Source organism: Cavia porcellus, unplaced genomic scaffold, assembly GCF_034190915.1.
Source record: "Cavia porcellus strain 051 isolate PalLab524CR breed Dunkin Hartley unplaced genomic scaffold, mCavPor4.1 scaffold_6, whole genome shotgun sequence".
Lineage (NCBI taxonomy): Eukaryota > Metazoa > Chordata > Mammalia > Rodentia > Caviidae > Cavia > Cavia porcellus.
This window is the reverse complement of record NW_026947489.1, coordinates 35,281,205-35,299,585: the sequence shown is the minus strand read 5'-3', so window position 1 is coordinate 35,299,585 and position 18,381 is coordinate 35,281,205. Positions and strand designations below refer to the sequence as shown.

Below are 18,381 nucleotides of genomic sequence, written 5' to 3'. Positions count from 1 at the left end.
GAATCATTTGCTTCTCTCTGTATGAAAACCCGCGTCTTAATCAATCTGGCATCAGTCAACCCTTCAAAACTTTTATATATTTCTTTTCCAAATCTCTTTGGAACATTTATGAAGTTCTGGCTGAGTATGTTCCTATTTGAGCACTCACCTTATGATGTCAGCAATGAGTTCAACCATGAGTTTGATGATGCTAGCTTCAATTTTTAAAATTCTCTTTTTTTCTATTATAATTCCAGTGTTTTCCAAAGTGTATTCTTAGGCAGAATATGTGAGGGGCTAAATAAAAATGTGAAACCTTAAATCACACTTCTTTTGAAGGAAGCTCTAAAGACAGGGCTTGGGAATGTGACCTAGGGATAAACTTTCCTGGCTTTCTGATTCTTGTATGTTGAAAACTGCTGATCTGCACTGTGAAGCTTCAAGTTCTCTTCTTCCAAATTTATTACACAAACCTCCACAATCTATAGATTCTGACTCCTACTACTCAAAGTAGCTTCTACAGAGAGAGGAATAATGATTTTTTTCTGTCAAATGGGTATATAAGTAAAATCTATACCATTAGCCAAAGTTCTGAACAGTCGAGACTAATGTAGATGACTTAGCACCCAATTATGTCTTCTTTGCTCCTCAAGAAGCCATGAAATCTGCTCATTTTGAACATGTTCAACTGGTTTATGGTATTTACATATAAAGGGCATAAGCCCATGGTTATAAAAAGCAAAAGACCAACACTGTTAATGTTATAGTTTATATCTAAAATGCACAAATGGCAGAAGCATAACGAAAACAAATAGTTTATTTAACCTTAACAAAAGCAAAACCACACTTTTAATTCAACAGAAATTTTTAAGTTTTTGGTTTTTAAATTTTTACACAATTATTTTTAAAATTTAACTTACTATTGGAGTTTTAAGAATATGTTTTCCTTCATTAGTTGATTAGTGATATAACAAAATTGCAGATCTATATCTTGGTACTATGAGGCAGCTAGAAAACTCAGTTACATTTCTATAGCAATAGGGAAAGAGAATGGGGGGAGCACAGAGGCTAGAAGCTTTGCAACAGCAAGAAATAACAACAACAAAAAAAAAATCAAAAGGGAATAACACTGGCCTTTTATTGAATGAGTCATCAAGCAAAGTTATTTGGAAAAGAAAATTGAATGTAATAAAAAATATACTTAACGTTCATAAATATAGCTTTGGCAATACCATGTATTTTAAATTACAAAAATAAATAAATAAACAAACAAACAAAAAGCTTCAAGAAGACTTCTGAGAACACATCCCAGTTTCCAACTAGGTACCATATTATAATGCAGTATGACTTTAAAACTGTCTTACCTGATATAAGAAAAAATAGCCTGCGGTTTCACAAGTGTATGAGGCGTCTCCTGGAACCCCTAGGCTCTTTTGCAATCGTTTGACTTCTTCTAAAAGTTCTATTCTTCGAGCCAAGACATAATTAACTCTTCCATATCTAGAAATTTCAAATGGGGAAAAAAGGGAAAACTGTGTAATGAAGAGACTAAAGGAAACTCAGTTACATTTAAAACACAGAAGTAAACAAGCAACTTGTATTAGGAACTGTAAGTGGCCAAAGAGGAGAACAGTAGGAAACATAATTTATGTTGAATTACAGTTGGCTGTTATTGGATTACTTTACACCAAAATTACTCATATTGCACTCTAAGGTCCAGCACTTATCTGCAAATGTGTTACTGGTCTGTGTGGAGGGTAAAGACAATTATTTCAGCTATCTTTTGTTTGTTTTATAACAAAACCTGCACAAAGAAGGAAGGAGGAAACTCTGGTGCGAGGCCAAGAAAAGACTAAGGGCATAGAGTTTACAGATTGGCTGCTTTGAACAGCATTGGTTTGTACTCTCATAAAAGTAGACTAGGTTAGTTCTTAAGGCTTTGAAAATTATTTGAATTTGTGTTTGATCATTCTCTCTCATGTACATATCCCAGCATGCAGCTTGGATCCAAACCTAACAGGTTCCTATATATTGGTTAAATAAGAGTGAAAACAGAAACAGAAGTCTAAGGACAACCTTGCCCAAGATATATCATTAGGAGAGGCACAGATCCCAAATTGGAGTCAGAATTAGATACCAAACTATGTAGTCTTTTACAACAGTGAAGTGGTTCCTACAACCCTTCACTGGTTGAAACTCAAGTAGACCAGTCTAACCTCTGCTATTCATGTGTTTTAAATATAAAACAAAGGAAGAAGTCATATTCCAAGTCACTGCATAGTTCAGAGGCAGCAAGGAATGAATGAGAATTTAAGACATTAGACAAGGCCTATGCTTTGAAGTTTTCAGCTAAAAGCAGGTTACATTTTTGTCTATCTTTTATTTTCTACGATGAACATTTTGGTAATGAGTAAAAAATTAGAAATGCTTATATAATACATTTAAAAATGCCAGAATTCTTGTGATGAAATAATTCTCTTCACAGGAGTAACTGCATGTTTGAGAGAAACACAGCATGAACAGAGAAAACCACAGCCGAGAGAGATCATGACCAGACCGTTAGGTCAATGTATGGTTTAAATCGATCATACCAGATCCTTTTAAAATAGTCTATTATGCAGAGCTCTCTTTTCTTGGTTTTTCTTCAGTAAAGAAAGACAAACACTTTTGTACATTGTTTCGAAACTCACTTCCAGCTGGGCATGGTGGCTCATGCCTGTAATCCCAGCCTTCAGGAGGCTGATGCAGGGGGACTGCTGCAAGTCGAGGCCAGTCTGGACTACAAAGTGAGTTCAAGGCCAGCCTGCACGGCATAGTGAAACCTTGTCTCGAAAAGACAAAAACAACAAAACAAAGCAACTCATTTCCATTTGCTCACCTGCTGAAATCTTTCTCGGTCTCCAGCTCTTCTTCTCCATGACCAAGACGTAATAGGTGACGCTCATCAATATCTAACGCCATGATTTTCTCAAACAACTGGTTCAGGGCCTGGAAAACAAAGTCAAAAGGTTGATGATAAGTTTCAAAAATTTAGTATGTGCCTCTAAAAATAAAAATACACACAGGGACAGAGTACTGGCCAACTGGACAAGAAGGAAATAGTCTTAAAGTTAGGTCATTTATAATTTAAACGAAATAGTGCTTTTGCAGAATTAATACACTGCCATATATTTACACTTGGCCAAATGAATAACTAAGTATCATAAAATGTATGTAACCATCAAACCTTTGGCTCTAAGGCATTGGGTAAGCTGGATCTCCAAAATCCTCTTTACCCTATTTAGGACTTCCTAAAATAATTAACACGCTGAGCTTCATTTCACTCAACAGCAATTCCAAGAGCTGCAGAAAAGTGAAAAAATTTTTGCAGGTAGACAAAATGCATCATCAGTAGAATACATTAAGAGGACCAGGAAAATGCGAAGTACATTATTCAAACCATAGGTTTAAAGTCTGATTCTCTATATAATGTGCAGGCCACTAATTTATCACAAATCATTCTGACAGCAGTTATTTAGAAGTCGTATCTTTCTACCTATGAAATGGCCATAATTACATCTCCTCAAATCCCAGTATTTACTATGTGAATCCTCGTGATTACAAAACCTTGCAGAAAGGCAATTTTATATAATGGAATGAAAAACCAATAAAGTTATCACTTAAAAATTAGCCCCTTCCAAAACATCTCTTCATTACCACTAATCCAATTCTCCCCATCAGCCTGGTAAATATCTAGGTTCTATAATATAAGTAAAATTATATTACTACTCTGCTACTAAAATTCTAGCAGAGCTCAGAAAATGAAGAGATTAACATAAATTTTCAGAAAAGTATCCCATTATCCTAATTTCTGGTAGCTACTATACCAACTCACGACCCAAAAGATGAGACAACAAAAATTCAACTCAAGAACCACAGATCTGGAAACCAAAAACACAAGTTACAATTACAGAAAAACTACAAGATTTCATTGTGCATTAGAATAATACTGGAGGAAAACTTGAACCACACATGCCAATGAGGATCTCAAACAAAGTAAGTAACAATTCAAGAAAAAAAAATCAACAATTTGATGGACCTCCAGAAGGATGATTTGAATTTCAAAGGATCAAGTCAGCCCTAAGTAGAAAAGATACCATATAAACTCACATCAGTGCATGACAAAACTTTGTAAAATATACATTAAAACAACACATAAGATATACTTTGCTCATTCTAAGGTTTTACATATATAGTTATCACAGAATACTGTCAATAAAAGAAAAATTCGGTTCTATAACCTTGTATTTCTTTTATCTAGATGGAAGTCCAAACCAACCTTCTGACTGTACTACTCTTACAAATTCAGCTGTGCTGTACAAAAACAAAACAAAACAAAACAAATCACCATTACCTACAACTTTCCAAAATATTACAAAAATATTATGGGTGAATGTAGTAGAAAGTATCATGTAAAGAAAACATAAATATTGTAAATTAGATGAATGACAGACCAACTGACATTCCCAAAACTCTGTATTTCTTTATAGACCAAATCAAGTAAAGAGAGGTCAGCTGAAGTCATCATTAATACAGATCTGAAAAATAAGCATACTGGGAGGTTTGGAAGACCACACAAGTTTCACTATCTTCTCACAGGATGCTCTAAGAGCTGCCTGTAAGTATTTCACAAACTATTTTACAATGCTAATAAATAGTACTTGTTTTTGCTCATTCTGGAAAGTTCCAGAGGACTAACACAGCACACACTATCCTCCAACGTATATAGATACTGTCTTCACACGTACTCTTCACAGGGATTTTAAATTCAATCAAGCATCAATAGGTCGTAGCCTTTTATTTTACCAAGTAAAGAAAACACTACTGGTAAGCATAGGTTAATTCAGTCCCAGAGCAAAAGCTCTGACTCACGCACGCATGCAGTCATTCACCTGATTGGAATGAGTAACAATAAGAGTCCTCTGTTCTGGGAAATTGTGGTAGATGTTGGATATGATTTGAACTGCCACATCTGTTTTTCCTGTACCAGGTGGTCCCACAACCTAAAAAAATTATGAACACATATTCAACACTAAGTTATCACATTACAGAAAGTGGAAATTCTAGAACTGAAAGACTAAAAAACAAAATTTCATTGGATGGGCTCAAAAATGTAGTGGATAAAACAGAGGCAGAGTCAGTAATCTTGAAAGATAAATCAATATAAATTAGTCAATGTAAAAAAGAAGGAAAATAGATTAAAAACTTAGAAACAGACACCTGAATCTAAAAAAGTCTAATATTCATGATACTGAATTCCTAAAAGGAAAACATGTAGATTATAAATATTTGGAGAAATAATGGCTGAAATAACAGGCCAAAGAATATGCTGTTTACATGAAAATATTAAAATAACAGGTAGGTTAGGAGTAAAACAACAACAACAAAAAATCACGCAAACACTACTCAAAAGAAAGCGCAGTGTTACATTAGTAGCAGACAAAGTGCACTGCAGAGCAAAGAAGTTGCCAGGGAGGTTATGTTAAATAATGATGGAGTCCATTCGTTAAAAGACACAGCACTGAGCAGCAGAGATGAATGAAATGCAAGAAGAAACAGGTACTATTAACATTCTTCTCTCAGTTAACAATAGAAATCACTGTTTCAGGAAATGAAAAATCAGCAAAGATAGAAGAGAACTGAACACCATCAACTAAATGAATCTAACTGAGTTATAATTCAGTACATTCTTAAAACAGAAAACAAATATTTTTAAGTGCATACCGAATGCTCATCAAAAAGATCGTATCTTAACAAATAAAAAAATGGAAAACAACATACTGAAATCATAAAAAGTATGTTTCTGATCTTAATAGTCTTCAAAAGGCCAGGGATTTAGCTCAGTGGCTCAAGCACTTGCCTGGCAAGCACAAGGTCATGAGTTCAATCCCCACTCAAAAAACAAGAACAAAACAAAACAAAAGCAACATAACAGACTTAAACCAGAAATAAACAAATGGAAGATAATAAGAAAATCTCTAAGTATTTGGAAATATAACCACTGTGCGCTTTGCATGCTACACACCTCTGCAGTTGTGGCCTAAAAGTGACCCTAGGCAATACAAAAAAGGCATGGTACATTCTAATGAAATTTTATTTATGAATATCAGCAAGATCGCCTTATGTGTAACATGCTACAAATAACTGTGCTTATAGATACCTAAATTTAGTTTTGTGCTTAAAAACTCTTGTGCTTATTTCTAGTTTCAATCCATGTAACAACACTTGTAACAATGACTCTCTTACCATAGTCAGCCCAGGCTGCATCCCAGCACGGATGGCTTCTATCTGTGTATGAGTGAACTGAATTGTATTACTGCAAATTACAGAATAAAAAGTTGGTGAGACACACAGATAAATGACATTTAGTACAAATCTAGACAAGGATAACCAGAGATCTAAACATCTGTTCTGCACCTGCCCCCAATTTTTCCCTTGTCTACTGTGGATATCTCTGTATTTTTTCTTCATTCACCCACATAGACAACTGAACAGACCTCATGGAAGGACCTTACTTTTTAATACCCCTTGCCCATTCCAGGCCTCCTTTGTACTCCAAAGTTCTAGTTTGCATACACAATGTCACATGTCTAGCTGTGGCACACATGCACAAGGGTAATTGCTATATACAACACAGCATCATCCAGTAAGAACTCTGTGCACAGATTAAGGTAGCCCTGTACAAATTATCTCTTAGTACCTTAAATATTTCTTTCTGAAACGTCACAAGTACAGAATGGTCTAAAATAGTTTGAGTTATTCAGTAGAAAGAAGTATCCTAAGCTTTTAAAATGATTAGAAAATTAAAAAACCTCACTAACCCATCTGAAACAGTAAATACATAACTAGAAGAAGTAGGAAATTACCGTTTAGGCTGGTTATAAGGGTAAGGACCCCTATTAGGAATAACATGAGGTTCAACAATTAAAGTTTTTGCCTCTTCAGTGTCATCATCTTCACCACTGGCATCTTTTCTTTTCTTCCCCTTTCCACTTCTTACTGGAAAAGTAATCCTACAAGACCGAAACCTTTCTTTTAACAATTAGGAAGGATTTACTAAGTGAGTAAAAATTTTGCACATGACACTATATGAGAAATGATCAGATCAAGAAAAACATGTTGAGTGAAGGCAGCTCACTATGTATATGAATCCTGAAATTTAAAAAAATATTTAGAAGTGCTAAAATGGATTCTAAAAAAATGTTCAGATTAGGAAAAAAAATCATCCAATTAATGGGAGCATCAAAATTAAATCGCTGTACTACATGCACTGAAAAGTACTTTACTCAAGATTTTTACTTCATCACAAAAGACTTCACAGGATAGTGGCAGGTAAGAAGAGCCTCAAAGAATTTAGACATTCAGAGGTGGAGGACACCATATAAGCAGACTATAGTGCACAACGGAGAAGGACAGAGACAGGCTGGGCCTTGGCATGGCACCTCTGGCACATCAAGCTTTTAAGGCAGTTTCACACCTAGAGTTTGAAGGCAACTCTCCGTTGGTGTCTGAGGGAAATCAATGTACTTCCTAAAATTGAACTAAAAGCATGAATCCTCTCTATATAGTTTTAAATGTTTTCTTACATACTCTTAAAGCATAAGAGTACCCAAAACTAAATAGACTGAGAGGTCTAGCACTAAGAACAGTCAGCTCTTCTTAGAGTGAATGGCTTTGCAACAGAGCACACACAGTTCAAGTGAAGGGCACAGGCAGGACAGATACCACTACTATACAGATCTTGGTGCCTTTAGATGGTTGTCAAGAATGATACGAAAAAATTGTATGTTACGCAAATTGTATACATGTCAGGAGTCATGAGAGTAAGCACACTTGAAAGTAATGCTGGGGTTTCAAGGTAGGGCACAGAAATATGATTTTGCCAGTTGACAGAAAAAATATGGAAGACATTAGGTTTACATGTTATAAAGGATATACTTTTGATATGTCAAATTATTACATTAACCTATCAGTGGAAGATGTGTGTTCTAATTCCCAGCACAAATCCAAGCACCAAGCTGAGGCACCTGTATGCTCTGTGCTCAATCCTTATGAAGGAATTTAGGGAACAGCAACTATTTACTTCAGACACTTCGTTCTACGTGTACTCAATTTTTCAACCAAAGCTTATCCAACACTAGTATACTCATATTTTCAACACAGGTTAACGATCCCTAATCTGAAAACTCAAATGCCTCCGAATCGGAAATTTTTTGAACACTACAGTGACACTTCAAAGTTTTGGATTTTTGCAATATTTTGGACTTTTGGATAAGGAATGCTCAACTCTGAATGCTCAAAGTCTAAGCAAATTATTTTAAAATCTGAAAAACTCAAACATCTAAAACATTTCAAGTCCCAAGCATTTTAAATATTCTTCAGCCTGTATTTAAAATCAGTAAACACATAAAAGTTAAAAAAAAAGTTTTTTCCTAACATCATAATAAAGTTCAACATGACATGGTTGTATGTATTAATAGGAAATGCATCAGATTATGTATGAGACAGATGCAAAGAAATATTCTTTCAGTCACTGTATTTACATAGCTCCCTGCAGACACCATTCATTTACTGGTCCCTCATAAGACATTAAGTTACATTTAGTATGGTCTTAAAAGTTAGAAATAGATTCAAATATAACAAACTTGTCCCAGTGATTATATGGTGAGGACGGGGACTGCCAAAACAAAACCCAGACATAATACTTAAGTCACGTTAGCCAAAAATGTGGTGGCCTACCACAGACAGACTATAAAGCCCAAAGGAATAGATCCACTTCTGACTTTACCTGAAAGGGGGTATCTGTAGAGCTGGGTCATCCACAGTTACTTTAACATTGTGACCAGGAAAGCTGGCTTTCAAATGCTCAATGGAGAGAAATGTATCATTGAAATCAAGGGTGGCAATCTGATTGGGCATTTTTGAGTAATGGGCACTGCTTGGGTCTCCGTAACCTAAAATGATATCATGCAGCCAGTCAGGTACCACACAATCAGTATTCATCAGGTTCCGAATGGTCTCCAGCACAGCCTGTCAGTAAAAAGATAGAAAAGAATTGTGTCAGAAGACATCTCAAACATTTGCACTTTATTGGAATGCAGAGCTGGCTGCACTAATCCAGAATTCCCAAGTGTTTAAGGGCAAGAAGCTATTTTCTGCTGACAGGTGCTTGGCTAGACTGATTCAACAGCTATATTTTCAGCTGATACCATACACTGAGTTAAACAAAAGCCCAAACTTAGCAAGAACAGTTTATCCTTTAAGAGTTCATTTACACAGAATGACATAAATGAGGCTACCACTTGACTGCATCTGATAGGATAAAAATCAGACTCACATCAACCCAACAAGGAAACATTACAGGACAAGTCCTTAAAGAAACATGCTTCCTCTAGGAATTCCTGGAGTCTACATTCTAGTTCTGTAATGTTAAAATCACTTTCAAACTGGAGCACATTAATATATGCCTCGATTGTGAAACTTACAAAATTTAGAAGCAATAAAATCAGCACAATAAAAAGTAAAAAACGTGAAGCAAATGATAAAAAGTCAAGATTTCAGATGAAAATATCATTTAAGACCTTCATAAAAGTTGACTATAGTAGTCAATATATAGAATATGAAAAAGAATTACCAAAAGCCAAGACAAATTCTTAAAGACTGTTCAAAAATCATTTCAACACAATGAAGTACCCAAGATACGAAAATTAGGAGGTGAGGGTATTACGTTTAAAAAATAAAATAACCAATTAAATCAGTTCTTGATAATCATACATGCTACACAATCTAATTCTGGAAGAGCACAGGACTTGATACATGAATCACATACACTATCAGGAGAGGCTTAATGTTAGGGTGAGGTTTCATGAAGGAAGATGGTGCTTTGCTTCAGCTTAAGAATTTCTGGGGAGCGCTGATACATTGCATCATCCACGGAAAGCTACAGAAATGTTCTGAGAAGCAGAGTAGAATGACTGGTGCTATAGCTGGAGCAGGGTATGAAGAGCAGGAGACTGACTAGGAGAACAGGGAGGGGAGGAAGAGCCTGTTCCAACCGCTCGGGCACCACAGGTATCTGGATCCGAGCAGGCCCATGAACAGAAAGGAGAGAAGGAAGGAAGCGGGGACCACTGCTCAGTGACACAGGGAGTACCAGAGATACCGCCAGAGTGCTCTTAGATTCCCAAACTCAGGTAAACCAATCACTCCCCTCTTTCCTGGATCCCAACCTGAATGCTTCCTTTGAACTTTGAATGCTTCCCATGAACTTTGATCCATGCTCTTCTCATGGCTTTTGACCCCTTCTAATCTTTCATGGTAGTTATTTGTTTATATTTCAAACTTTCCTTATTTGTAAGCTAAGCTCCAAAAGGTATAAGCTGTGTCTTTCTTACCGAGTGTGGTAGCTTATGCCTGTAACTCCAGAACTTGGGAGGCTGAGCCAGGAGGGCTGCTGCAAGTTCAAGGCCATCCCAAGTTCAAAGCCAGCCTGAGCTATAGTAGCTTAAAATAAAAATTAAAAATAAAATAATACAAAATTCCCCTATAAACACAATATCAGACACATACAAGGCACTAAACAAAATGGTTAAAAATAAATGAGTATAACTTTTGGGTCAGAATTATCTGGTGGTGAAACACTATTCTGCTTAAATGGTTATGTTTTGATCTGCGCTGTTTCGCTGTTATGCCCTCTTTTTTCTCAATCTCCACTCCATTATTTACTTTTTTATTTTTATCCATTTAATTAAAGGGGAAAAAATAGCAGGATATAATAAAGTAACCCACTTTGACTTTCTATTATCTCGATTTGAAGCCCTGTATTACTCTCACCATCTTGTTTTTGACTGATGTTCCCCTATTCAGTTTTGCTGGATAGTATCAGGTTCGAAAGTTTAGGCATCAGCTGTGAAGATAATGAGATTCATTATAACGCCCATTCTCGTTGACTTTTATCTACTTTTGAAGACCTACAATGTCTCCAATGTTTTGGTTTTGTCGGTTTTGTTCTTTACTGTTTGGTTCAATTGTATTATAACTAATGATATAGGCAATTCTATTAGAGATAGCGGGAGGCATTATGGTAACCATTGTTGATCACCTTGTATTATGTTTTTATATTTATTATGTCCACCCTTTAGACTTGACTGATTCTGCTCTGTTATGTCTCATTTGGTTTTACTCTCTTCCAAAAAAGCAATAAGGACCGTGGGAGCAATGAAACCCAAAATGTGTAATAGTCATTGTACAAAAGAGAGGAAAAGAAAGTGCTCTAAACTATATAACTGCATGTATATTTAAGTGTATAAGATAGAATATGATATCACAGAGTTTTATTGGATCATTGAACAGAACTGTTTGCAGTATCATTGTTGGAATGTCCACTCTACAAGCTTTAATTTTGTGACTTGAACAATTATTTCTAAGATGGCAATATGTAATCCATTAACTAATGATTTCCTACTGTTCATTTTTTTTCTTCTGTAAATCTGTATAACTTGTACCCTTTCACTGTTTTTTTTTTTCTCCTTAAATAAAAAAAATAATAAATGAGTATAGGTATTTTTGGTAGTTTTTAGTAAAGTGACTAAGATATACTTAAACAGAAAACTGAATAAATGTGAAACTATCCTGAGTACGTAAACCTTGGAAATATTCTCCATTCACTTACTCAATAACTATTAAGAACATATTATATACCAGGCACAGTTTTAGGTGCTAGGAATATATTGATAGATAATGCAAAGACCTTACCCTCATAGATTGGCTACCTAATGGGGGTAGTAAAATAAACAAATATAAAATTATCTGACATGAAATGGATTTTGAGGAAAACCAGAGCTAATAGGATAGAAAATGACAGGAAGGAGTATGTATGTAATTACCTGAAGTTGCCAGGGAAAGCTTCTTGCAGGTGTTAAAGTGAGTTACTGGAAAGTGAAAGAAAGACACTCATGCACTGAGGAACACTGTCTAGTAGAGGGAATACCATGAACAAGGCCTTGGATTATTACAGAACAGGAAAAGACGCAGTGCGGCTACTATGGGCTGGAAAAGATAAAAAGAGAAAAGGAGTGGAGGAAAGGGGGCACAGTGAGAACCTTCTGATGGGATGGGAAACCATGAAGAAACACACACTGGTGTGTAATCCACACGTGGCAGGGTCCCTGAGCGGCCACCCAGAGAAGCAGACAAGAGGGACAGCAGGGAGGCGGGCAAACATCGGCAGAGGGGTCTGCTCGGTGGATTAATGGCTGGGTGTGGGGCACCAGGCAGAGGCAACAGGGTCCTGTCAGTTTCTGTCTTCCACAACAGCGTAAGAAGAACAACTTGAAGTGCTATTTTTCTGTTTCTGCTGTTTAAGTAGCAATGAGTAAGCAAAGCTTATGAAGTGATAGGAATATAAAAGCACTGCACTCTGGGGCAGAGAGGGAAATTTTACGTTTAATCAATACCTAAGTATTGAAGAGGATTATTTAGAGTAAAAAGAAAAAATCTTTTCTTAACAACTCTTTTACCCAACAGCTATGCATTTATGGCTTAAGATTACTTAAAAAAGTTTATTTAAATTATGAAATATATACTTTCAGTAATGCGGCCTGAAAATTACCTTGAAGTTATTTTCCTTTGGTTTCCTCCTCATTATTATATTAAAAGTGTCATACACATCTTCTGCTCCATTCTGTATAGTATTGGTCATATCCTGCTGATACTGGTTTGGATCCAAAAACACTCGAAATGTCCTTGATTCTCCTCTAAGATTAGGTCTAGGTTCAGGTCCTGGACATTTTGGGTTGTTCAATGAAATATAAATGTTTGCAAATATTCAAGTAAATTAACAGTATTTCTTTTCTAGTAACTTTAATCATTGCTCCTGAATAGAGAATGCCCTCTTTTTGTACATTTCAAATTCCAAGAAGCTGAAAGCATTTTCTCCTTTCTCTAAATCCTTACTATTTCTAAGTCATGTATTATTTATGAAGCAATTCCATATTTGTATGTATGTATATGTATATGCTGTATTTGTATATGCCCTTAACTAAAATAAAAGGCAAACAATTTATCTTTGTCAGTCATTCACTGCTCTAATGCCTTACATATAGTAAATAATAAACATTCGCTGATCAAATAATATTTGTATTTTAGGACACAATGCACCATTTTTCTATTCCTTAATTTGACATAGGTTCTTATCAACCTCTTACATGCCTAGTATTACCAACATGAAAGGAAACTTCACAAACACAGAAATACGGGATATCAACCACTGAAATCTTGGAGTTTTTTTTTTTGTCTTTTATCATCTGATGTTTATTCCATCCCAGCACCACTTCCTTCTCCTACTTCCTTTTTCTCTAGAGACAAATAGCTTAGCAGTAGTTTAGCAATGACATGCTAGAAACTGATTCAAGTTGTTTTTTTTTTTAACTGATTGAAGTTTTGAGGTGCATTTAGCAAGCAAACTGGAAAATAGCTGCTAGCCATAAAGGCAGTTTTAATTTTAAAAGTAGTTTCAGATAAGAAGCCAGGTCGACAGAATAAAGAATTTCAAAGACATAATCAGGCACGGGGATAAAAATTCAAGAATAGCCTACTGCCAAAAAGCAGTGTTTAAATGGGGGTAGTTTTGGAGTCTCAGGCAGGGCAGGTCTTCTGTAAGGTATTTCTAATGGATGTTTGGCATTCAAGGACCTAATCCACAAAACGCCATACCAATAGCCTTCCCTAGGTGTCTGACAATCTAAGTATCACTATATATTCCCAGATCACCAGTGGTACTATTCCCACTTATGATGAAACAAAGCAGTAAAACTTACGAAGAAAAAATTAGGCAAATACATCACTCAATACAAAAACAGATTAAACAACCAGAAAAAATGTTGAGGTTTCTAAAATGATAATTATAGAAAGGAAGATGGAAAAAAGGTAACTTCTCCTTTCTAATATGTAACATAGACTTTTAAAGAAAATACTTAATTGACACATAAAAATTGTACACATGTCTGAGGTACAATGTGGTACTTCAATACATCTAACATAGAACTTTGGTGCTTTTACCTGTATGAAGTGGCTAACTTACACATATTTTGTCTGTAACCTTGTGTTGATTTAGTATGTAAAACCACTAAAAATCTTACCTAAGAAGCAAAGAAGGCAAACAGGCAAAGAAATTTATCACTATGTACACATTCTCAAATATAGAGAATAAGCATACCGTCTTCAATGACACGCCCTTTATCATCCAACATGCCCTGGATTTCACAGCCTCGGACATACACCAGGCCAACCTGCTCAATAAAAGGTCTCCTGCGGTCAAATTTAGTTCCGTAAGGTTTTGTGGGACGTACAGTAATCAAAAAGCACACATCATGTTTACGAAGACCTGGTAAAACATGAAGATATTTTCATTTATTAGAATTTCACTTTTTTCAGTACTTTGGTGCCAAATTCTCAATCTCTTATAAGAAAAGATGTAAAAATTTAAATATTGGGGTGACCAATGATGTGTGTATTACCTATTTATGAGTTACCCTATCATCTTTAATACCCAATACTTCACAGCAATAATTAAAATAACTTTTTAAACTAAAATCAGAAAGTTTTATGTCATGAACTCATTCCTGAATAAGACTTCCGAGTCAAGCTGCAGCTCCAAAAGCGGATGCTTATCATCACTCTTATTTTTAACACTCTTAATAAGTAACCAAAATTATGACTGGCATACAATCCATCTGTGCATGTTTAAGGGATGTGTAACACCAGTTTAAGCAATGTATCATTGCCATTCCAAACACAGCCTAACTGTATTTCACTAAAGAAGGTCAACATATGAATAATCCATCAAGGCACAACAGTATTGTTCACATATATCATCTTTGAATAGAAAAACTGGCAAGCAGTGAAAAATTATAAAGTGAATGTCACAAAGTCTAAGGCTCTTCCATCATCAAATCAAATAAATGAAGTCAACTAGCTTCCCAGTTTTATTAAAAGTACAGATTCTGGAAGACAAGGGACACTGCAACTAACCCTGACAGCCTATAATGCCACAGATTTATAATCTTCATTTCTTTTCTGATCCTTTTTGTTACCCATTATACAGTTAAAGATTAAATAGTCTGCTTGCCTATAATCTGACAACTAAATTAAATCAGTGCTGTGAACATGGGGCTAAGAGAATTAGAGTCACTATGACTGGTTTTTATTTGTAGTTGTGTTAGTGTGGGTAAAGCTAGAAATAATTCATAATGAAATCCTATAAATAAAATCAGAAACAGGAAGGCAATAAGAGGTAAGGGACTATCCTACTGTTGGGAGTTACACCCTTATATAACTTCTAACAGCATAATTAATCAAAACTTCTAAGCCATGGAGCCAAAATGGCCTCAGAGCCAAGAAATGGCCCAGAGACCTTCTTCATGTCACTTTCAGCATTTCTGAGGGATGATCATCTGTTGCCTCCTAAAGCACAGCATTATGTAGTGAGATAGTTTAGATTTACATTCTTTAAACCTCTACTACAAAGAGCATGAGTCTCTCACTTTCAATCATTTGTACTTACTCCTTCCTAACTTTGCTTTTGTGAGCAGAACCTAGCGCTCAGTCTCATTACTTCCATTACTGCTATTATTATTTATTTATTGATTTATTTTGCAATGGAGTCTTGCTACATTACTGAGGTTTGTTTCAAATTTCTGGGAACCATTCTGGCCTCTCACCTCAGCCTTCCCATTAGCTTAGTCTAAGTGTATGCACCACCATGCACAACTCTTGTTTCTTTAATGTTAAATAGGGTTCATGGGGAAGATGAGGACCTGAGCTTCAAATCTTCAGTCTTCAAGAGGAACATTTTTATAACTTTTAGTTTACATTTTTCCAAAATAATTTTTCTTATATAATGCAATACTAACTATTGTTTAAAAAACCTTTCTCGTTTCTGTTCCATTTTCCATTTGGCCACCCATATGTAATCAAGACGGGCTGAATTTGGACCCTGGCCTATCAAAAACCGCTTCTCCTCCCATGTATCCCATAATATGAATCACCTATGATACGCTACTGCTTCCTATCTTGTCCACTGAAGAAAGAGAGAGAGACAGAGACACACAGCGAGAAATAGGAGGAGAGGAGAGGAGAGGAAAAGAGAGGAAGGGCAAAAGAAGGGGAGGGAAGGGGAGGGAAAAAGCAAAGAAGAAAGGAAGGAGGCAAAAAATGGAATGAAAGAAAAAGAGGCAAGCTGAACATGGTGATGCAGCCTGGTCAGCACTCAGGAGGCTGAGACAAGAGGATCACAAGTTCAAAGCCAGCCTGGGCTACATACGAGGTCCTACTCTCTAAAAACAAAACAAACTAATCTATCTCTGACAGCAGTCTCCAAAACAACAGGAGAACGGCAAGTTTCAGGTAAAACACCTTTTTCTCCTTAACGCTATAAGCAGACCTGTCACCTGTCATCCACAAATGCTTATAAGAGGTCTTTCACAATTTCCAACCATTTCTGTTTTGGGAATAACCAGTAACTTTTCTCAGTTGATTATTCATCATGTAAAGCAGCATTTAATACATTCTTAAGTGTTGACAAACGGTAGTAAGAACAGGACCGTCTTCACCAACCTGTCTTTCTGAAGCTTCAGCAATAACAAAGGTGCATGTTATTCTAGATGTGTAAAGCAACAGACTGGAACTCTTCTGCAGGACACAGAAGTCACAAAAACAATCTGTTACTAACCATATCCAACATAGCAGCCATGTGTTAAACATTTGGCCAGCTTCATTGCTAGATTCCTTCAGAATTCTTTGATAAATATATAAGTTCACAATGGTTATACCTATATTGGGAGCAATAATTTTTGAAAATGGATCCATTAAGGGACTATCATGTTCCTTCTGGCATGCCAAGAAGGTAGCAGGAGATTAAAGCCACTGCTCTTTCTCACAAATGGGACAGCAAGCGAGGGCTCTCAGACAGCTGGAGGAAAAATATAAAAGTGCCAACTACAAATCAGATTATGTGCCATGTCTGGGCAAGTGTGAGCATTGGCTTAACTCTCTCTGACTTAACAACTCTGAATATACTTGTTTCTGAAAAAACTGACATAGAATTCTCATTCCTAAAATCTTTTCTAGTAAAAAATACAGAAAGTAGCTGGCTTAGTTTCTCTATAAAACTGATTTCACTGGTTCTTTGATTTGGTACAGATAAATTATTTGCTTCTGAGCTGCTTTATCATGTCCCCTCTTCCAAATTCCTTTTTTAGACTTTATTCTTCTTGAAATATTTATACCCTATACTCTTAACTTTGCCTTTATCTTTTAGTAAACATCAAATTTGGTTAGAATGTGTGTGCAAGCTGTATGTGGGCTTCTCCATTTCTTTAGTGAACAGTGCTCTTTGTATTCTCTTTATGCTTATCTTAAATTTCCATAAAAATATGTTACTGAATTTGTGATTTAAAATGGTTTTGTCTCAGCTAGGCAAACCGTAAATGCAAAATAGTTTGACAAATATGTGACTTTATGCATTTCATTAAAATACTGTTACTTATTTTTTAATAATTCTTAGTATTTCTAATGATTTGAAAGATAATTGTTTCTTTAAGTCAAATTTTAAGAATAAAATTTAGTAAGTTTAAAAGAACATTTAGTAAAGTACTTTGCTAATTTAGCACAAAGTGGAAAATTTGTACACTAAAGAGGCCAAAGGTAGCTTCACTTCGTGAAACAAAAAATTACCTTCCCATTCATCTTTGATGTGATCTCTGACATTCAGATTGATGGTGACATCTGCACGAACTCGGGTTGGCCAGTTTTCACCAATGTTGGGTTTGGCAACCTCAACTACAGTGAAAGCCACGATGGGCTGCGCCATCCGTGCCCAGCCGCCAAACACTACACCACCGTACTCAGACTGCCTGGAGACCAAGGGAGGAGACAATCACTCAAACAAGAAAAGAACTTCAGTTTTACACAAGTGAAACTAGAAAGAACAATGTTTAGCTACTTATTAAGTCCTAATATTAGCAACCCCTACTTTAAGCTAAAAAACAAAACAAAACCAAAAACAAACAAACAAACAGAACTAAGTCCTATATATAGGAAGCACATGATAGTATGAAATAAGCAAAAGGGGTCCAGAAATGAAAGGGACCAAGAAGTATACCCATTTGGCTCCCAGCAGCAAAATACAATATTATTTTTATGACAGCGCTCTGGAGGTGAGTCAGTTTATCAGACAGAAAAATAATCTAACACAATTTCATTTCTGCTTTATTAAGGCACTATTGATGGAAAATAATTACATGTATTTAAGGAGTATGTGTACTATTTTAGTATACATGTGCATTGCAAAATCATTACCAAAAT

General features: G+C 35.7%; 1 protein-coding gene across 1 annotated transcript in view; it reads right to left on the bottom strand.

The window, feature by feature from the left end:
• Aqr (aquarius intron-binding spliceosomal factor) overlaps positions 1 to 18,381 on the bottom strand; it is a 91,335-nt gene that overhangs the window by 22,346 nt on the left and 50,608 nt on the right. The window contains exons 17-25 of the mRNA XM_063250316.1: positions 17,752 to 17,930; positions 14,234 to 14,401; positions 12,629 to 12,798; positions 8,807 to 9,048; positions 6,885 to 7,031; positions 6,265 to 6,334; positions 4,911 to 5,021; positions 2,858 to 2,967; positions 1,344 to 1,479 (exon numbers count right to left, since the gene is read on the bottom strand). Coding sequence (XP_063106386.1) covers positions 1,344 to 1,479; positions 2,858 to 2,967; positions 4,911 to 5,021; positions 6,265 to 6,334; positions 6,885 to 7,031; positions 8,807 to 9,048; positions 12,629 to 12,798; positions 14,234 to 14,401; positions 17,752 to 17,930 — 1,333 coding nt within the window. The remainder of the gene's footprint in view (positions 1 to 1,343; positions 1,480 to 2,857; positions 2,968 to 4,910; positions 5,022 to 6,264; positions 6,335 to 6,884; positions 7,032 to 8,806; positions 9,049 to 12,628; positions 12,799 to 14,233; positions 14,402 to 17,751; positions 17,931 to 18,381) is intronic.